The 6,245-nt window shown below is 29.9% G+C and overlaps 1 protein-coding gene across 1 annotated transcript; it reads left to right on the top strand.

The window, feature by feature from the left end:
* Window positions 1-1,136: 1,136 nt before the first annotated feature.
* LOC107939110 (probable disease resistance protein At4g27220) lies at window positions 1,137-5,343 on the top strand. Its single transcript, XM_016872386.1, has 4 exons — window positions 1,137-1,417; window positions 2,119-2,148; window positions 4,053-4,141; window positions 4,226-5,343. The coding sequence occupies exons 1-4, from the start codon at window positions 1,137-1,139 to the stop codon at window positions 5,341-5,343; spliced, it is 1,518 nt and encodes a 505-aa protein (XP_016727875.1).
* The last annotated feature ends 902 nt before the right edge of the window (window positions 5,344-6,245 follow it).

Raw genomic sequence — 6,245 nt, 5'->3', positions numbered from 1 at the left:
CGAAGATCAACCACCGGTTATGTGTTTACACTTGCTGGAGGACCAATAAGTTGGAAGTCTACATTACAGTCTACAGTTGCATTGTCAACCACAGAAGCTGAGTACATAGCTGTAACAGAGGCTGTAAAGGAGGCTATTTGGTTACAAGGTATGGCTAAAACCTTGGGGTTGGTTCATGAGCATATTAACATGTATTGTGATAGTCAAAGTGCTATTCATTTAGTAAAGAATCAAGTCTATCATGCACGTACAAAGCATATCGACGTACGATTCTATTTTGTGCGGGAAATTATTGAAGAGGGGAAAATATTGTCTTCAGAAGATCAAGACTGCAGATAATCCAGCAGATATGATGACCAAGGTGGTAACAGCAACCAAGTTCGAATATTGTTTGAACTTGATCAATATCCTGCAAGTTTAACAGTTGAAGAAGACACTATCAAGTATTGTTGTCAAAGGCAGAAAGAATTGTGTGAAGATAAGATTATCCTAATCAAATCTTCAAGGTGGAGATTATTAGAATATACCCCATACCTTGCCCATACCTTTCCCATACCTACCCATACCTTGGAAAGGTCAAAGTTATGGGCACCAAATATTTATTTAGTGTTGGGCATGGGATAATAGCAATTTTTGGTCCCTAAGTGAATAGAGACTTTGCAAGGTGGCCCTCGAACCTCAACTATAAATAAGCCAACCATTGCTCATTCTCATCATCCCACATTTGCCATTCTCTACTTAAGGCATTGTTCTCTCTCCCTATTTGTAAAGTTTCACTTGTGTTTTGGAGTGAAATATATTTGGTAGTGCCCAAGGAGGTAAGCAAGATTTGCCGAACCTCGTTAAAATTCTGGTGTTCTTTACTATTTATTGTTCATATTTTGTGAATGTGATTGTAGTGATTTATTGTGCTATTAAATTACGATAGAGGGATATTCTGGCTAGGAAAGACTTGGTACTTAAGTGATCATCGTGATCCACCTCTCTTTCCTGGGAATTGAACTTAGTGTGATTTTTTAGTACAATAATTTTACTCTTTCACACGCTTCTACACAACAACTAGCAAAGGCTTTAAAAGGTAAAGCTCTTGATAGGTGGAAAGATGCACAAAAAAAAAACTTGAAAGAAGTGGATTAATGGAGATTCCAAGCATTCAAACAGAAAGAGAGAAAAATGCCTACATTTCTCTTAAGATCAGTTATGAACATTTGAAGGACAAGATGTCCCAAACATGTTTCTTACTATGTGCATTATATCCTGAAGATGACTCAATTAATGTGGAAGACTTGGTGCAATATGCTTGGGGTTTGAACTTATATGACAAGGCTAACTCTATTGAAGAAATGAGAATTCAAGTCTTGGAAGTCATCGATTACCTCAAAGATTCTTGCTTGTTAGAAGATGGAGATGTTGGAAGGTATGATCCCTTTTCAAACTATACATACTTATCCCTTTTCATTAATTGGTACTTGGGTATACCAAGATTTAGAATTCTAAATAGAGTTTTCTTGTTAAGTACACAAACTTAAAAAACTAAAAAACTTTTAGATTCTTAATGTGAACAAAAAAATTATTATTTCCTTACAAATTATATACATCTTAAATTTTAATTTGAAATATTTTTTACTTATTAAAATATAGGTTACACTCTTAATGTACTTTCTTCTTTAACAAGTAGCCTTAACAAATTGTCATTCTCTATAGGACTTTTATCAGCCCCTTAACCCTATTTGTAAAATTTAAAACATTTATAAATTGTGTATCAAATATTTTTCTTTAAAATATTAACATATAATAAATTTAAATATTTTAATGATAAAACATAAACCTACATGTCTTATTTAACTTTAGCCTTAGATTCAATAAATCTTACTCGTAAAGACTAACACTAAGAAATAGCCATTTGTTTCTTTTCATCCCTAACACATTCCAAGATTTAATTATTCATATCATGATGTAAAATATGATTAAGATATATAGATATATTATAGCTAAATTTCATATTTTCCTCCTCCTTTTTCTTCCTAGTGTTCCTTTTCTAGTTTCTTTATATTTTCATCTCCTAAAAATTGTATTATAATAATAAATTGCTATTTACTTTCATTTTGGCTTCATCAGGTTTGTTAAGCGAGGTGGAGATTTTGGAAGGTATGATCCTTAAATTCCAAGGCAAAGCTATATATATATATATATATATATATGGTCCAAATTATCACTTTCTTGATTGGGATTTTGTCACTCCGTGGATAAATGAAAATATTTTATTTTAAAAATATATTATAAAATTATTTTAGTAAATAATTATTGGTGAAGAGGTAAAAGATTTTTATATAAATTTACTTATCGTGTTTGATTCTCAAATGATGTTATTAGTTATTATACTTTTATTTTGAAGAGTATATAAAAGTATAACAAGAAAAAAATACTCTTATAATAATATTAATTACCCATTAAAATATTAATAAATAAAAATATTAAAAATATTTTAATGATAAAATAAAACATAAACCCATAGGTCTACTTTAACTTTAGCCTTACATTCAATAAATCTTACTCAAAAACATTGAAGCTAAGTAGCTTTTTATATCTTTTAATCCCTTACATATTCCATGATTTAATAATTTATAGGCTAAATTTTGGTACTTGAACTTGACTTTTTTTTTAAATTTGGTATTTAATTTTTTTTTCCAATTTGGTACCTAAATTTAACATTTTCTCCCTAATTTGACACCTAAACTTAACACTTTTTCTTAATTTGGTACTTAATCTTTTTCTGGGGTTCAATTTGATACTTTACTCTTTTTTCTAATTTGGTACCTAATTTTTTTTTTGTTTGATGCAGTGCCTAAACTTGTCAAATATTATACAACTTACTTCAATATACTAATAATATTCTTTTATGAGGTAGTAAAAATAATCGATGTATGGTCGACATGTGATAAGTGATATCGAATTTCTTTTTAATATTTTAAATGTTTAATTACTTTTAGTTTAACATTTTTATTTTATTTTATTAATTTAAAATAATGAATTTCTTTTATTTTGGGTTTTTAGAACTATCGTTTACTTATTTAATATTAATTTTTTAAGTATAGCTCAATGCATAATTTTTAACACAAATTTCCTCTAATACTAACAATATTTTTGTAGCTTAAGGGTAATTTGCATATCATTTAACAAGTTAGGATGCCAAATTGAACCTAAAAAAAGTTTAGATACTAAAGTAGAAAAAAGTATCAAGTTCACGTTCTAAATTGGATCAAAAAATGCCTAAGTACCAAGTTAAGAAATATTGTGAAGTTTAAATACCAAATTGAGCCAAAAAAAAATTTAGATACTAAATTAAGAAAAAGTGTTTGGAGAAAATGTCAAGAACCAAATATTATATTAACTCTAATTTATATAATGTAAATTTTGATTAAGATGTATACTAAATTTGATAGTTTCCTCCACCTCTTTGTTTTTATTAAATTTTTTTCTTCATATTGTTCCTTTTTCTGGATTCTTTTATCTTTCATTCTTCTAAAAATTGTATAATAATAAAATATTATTTAATGTATCTTCTTTTATTTTGGCTTGGTTAGGTATATTAAGTTACATGACATAGTTCGTGATGTTGCTCTATGGATTGCATCAGAAGAAGAAAGTGATTTTATGATCAAATCTAGATTAGAGTTACTAAATAAAAACTCTGAATCAGTGAAGCAATCTCATTGTTGGGCAGTGTAAAGGAAAAATTTCCTAATAGATTAATGTATTCGAAGCTTGAGATCCTATTGCTTAAAAACTGCGATGTACAAGGTACATGTTTTCTAGGAATGAGAGAACTAAAAGTTTTTAAGTCTTACAGCTACGCGGTTTATTTCCTTGTATGCTCTTACGTTCCTACCAAAACTTCGTGCTCTGCATTTGGACTATTTTGAGGACTTTCCATTCCTTGGAAACCTAACAACACTTGAGATTCTGAGTTTGGGTGGTTGGGCATCCAAGGGTTTGGCAGATGAATTAGGGATGTTAGAAAATCTAAAGATATTGGATCTAATCAATTGTAGGTTTCCTTGGAGATTTCAACCTGAAGTCATTCGAAGGTTGTCTCAGCTAGAGGAGTTGTACCTACCAGAATTAAATATGGGAAATGGAAGTAATGATATATTTCTCGAGATAAAATTTTTGACCCGATTAACGAGACTATCTATTGAGGTATCTTTTCTACATTTTCCACCAGACTTCAAGTTTCCTGAATTAGAAAAATACAAAATGTGCATAAGCTGTTTTAGTATATGTTCTGGTAACGAAGAAATGTTCAGTTTTGGTCATACTTTTGACGTAGCAAGATCCTTGAAATTTGAGGGAGTGTTTCCTTACAATGCAGTTTCCCAATTACTTGGGAATTTAGAGTCTCTTCAAGTGTCACGTATCAAGGATGAGTATGTAGAATGCTTGACTAATAAAACACAACAAAAGGTGTCAGTATCAATGATCTTACGAAACCTAAAACTAGTGAGAATTGATTACTGCAAGAATCTAAAAGTGGTATTTCAAATGGAGGAGGTGGAGGAAAATGAAGCTCCACTCCTTTCAAATTTAAAGATTTTACGTCTTCAAAGGTTGCCAGATTTGAGTTGCATATGGGAATTGCCAACCCAACATGTAAGACTTGAAAGCTTAGTTGAATTGACTATACTACACTGCCGACATTTGAAATCACTCTTTTCACATTCGCTTGCTCAAAGTCTCGTACTCTTGGAAAAACTTGAGATAATCTATTGTCCTGAATTGAAGCAAGTAGTGACAGAATTAGAAGGTGACGAGGGAGAAATATCATCGACCATCAATTCTCATACTTCTTTGTCCTTCCCAAAGTTAACAACGGTCTACATATCTACTTGTGATGGTTTGGAATATATTTTTCCGACCCAACATGTAAGACTTGAAAGCTTAGTTGTTTTGACTATAAAAAAGTGCCCACGTTTGAAATCACTCTGTTCAGTCTCTCTTGCTCAAAGTCTAGTACAATTGAAAGGCCTTGAAGTAAGCTACTGTGATGAAATGAAGCAAATAGTGACAGAATTGGAAGGTGACGAGGGAGAAATATCATCGACCATCACTTCTCATAATTCTTTGTGCTTCCCAGAGTTAGGAGACGTCAGCATATCTAATTGTTATGGTTTGGAGTATATTTTTCCAACGTCGATGTCACCACAAGGGCTTCAGGGTTTGACTCTAAACGTAGAGGCTTGCCCTCAATTAAAACAAGTGTTCAGAGTTGCCAAAGACAGGGTGGGAAATGACAGTATGCTCCAACACCAGCAGTTCTTGAAATCGTTATATCCTTTTCAGTGAAAAGATGCCCTCTATTAACTGATTTGGTTGTTCATTTAGAAGCTAAGAAAGCTACCATAAAGGTACATTATTATTTTTCTCCGAATTTTATTTATTTATAACTTTTCATTACTCAGTTTTCATATTGATTTACAGCAAAATATTTAAGATATTTTAACCATACTACAAGTGGCACTACTATCTGTATGGAAGTAAATAATATAAAAATAATATTTATTGGGGGTTCAAAAATATCATTAGTTCTTTTTTTTCTTTACATAAAAACAATTAGGACATCAACAACTTTGATAATATATATTATTTTACAACTTTATTATTATTTTACTGAGTTTTCTTTCATTATAAAATATATCTTCTTCTTCTTTTTTTTCAATCTCATTCTTTTAACTTTTGCTAAAAGCAGAGTTAAAATATAAAACAGAATTAATCATATCCATAGGCATTGTGGAGGAGCCTGAATTTTTTTAGTAGAATTAAATTATAGTAAAAATAAAATTTTATCACTTTAATAATTTATATTTTTATAATTTTTAAAGGGTTAAATTAATTTTTTATTATTTTTAGGGCTAAAGTATAATTTTATCATTAATAATTTAAAATTTTATAAATTATAATGACTCTAAATTAAAATTTTACTATTTTATGGGTCATGGCCCCAAATCTCTACAACACTATGCCATTGATATGCACAATTATAGGTTTATTTGTAATCAACAAATGCATTTTTTTTATTACACAAATGAATTGTTTTCTAGTTTCTTACTTAATGCAAATTAAAGAAACCATGTAGATGTAACATTTTCATTAACTGTTTATTTTTTTTTATTTCCAGCCTTCCAAGTAATTAAAGTAGGCAATTTATGAGTTTGATTACTTAGAGTTGTTTGCCCTTTGTTTAATTC

This window comes from Gossypium hirsutum, chromosome A01 (assembly GCF_007990345.1).
Source record: "Gossypium hirsutum isolate 1008001.06 chromosome A01, Gossypium_hirsutum_v2.1, whole genome shotgun sequence".
NCBI lineage: Eukaryota > Viridiplantae > Streptophyta > Magnoliopsida > Malvales > Malvaceae > Gossypium > Gossypium hirsutum.
The sequence above is the reverse complement of the archived record's forward strand: the minus strand, read 5'-3'. Positions and strand labels throughout refer to the sequence as shown.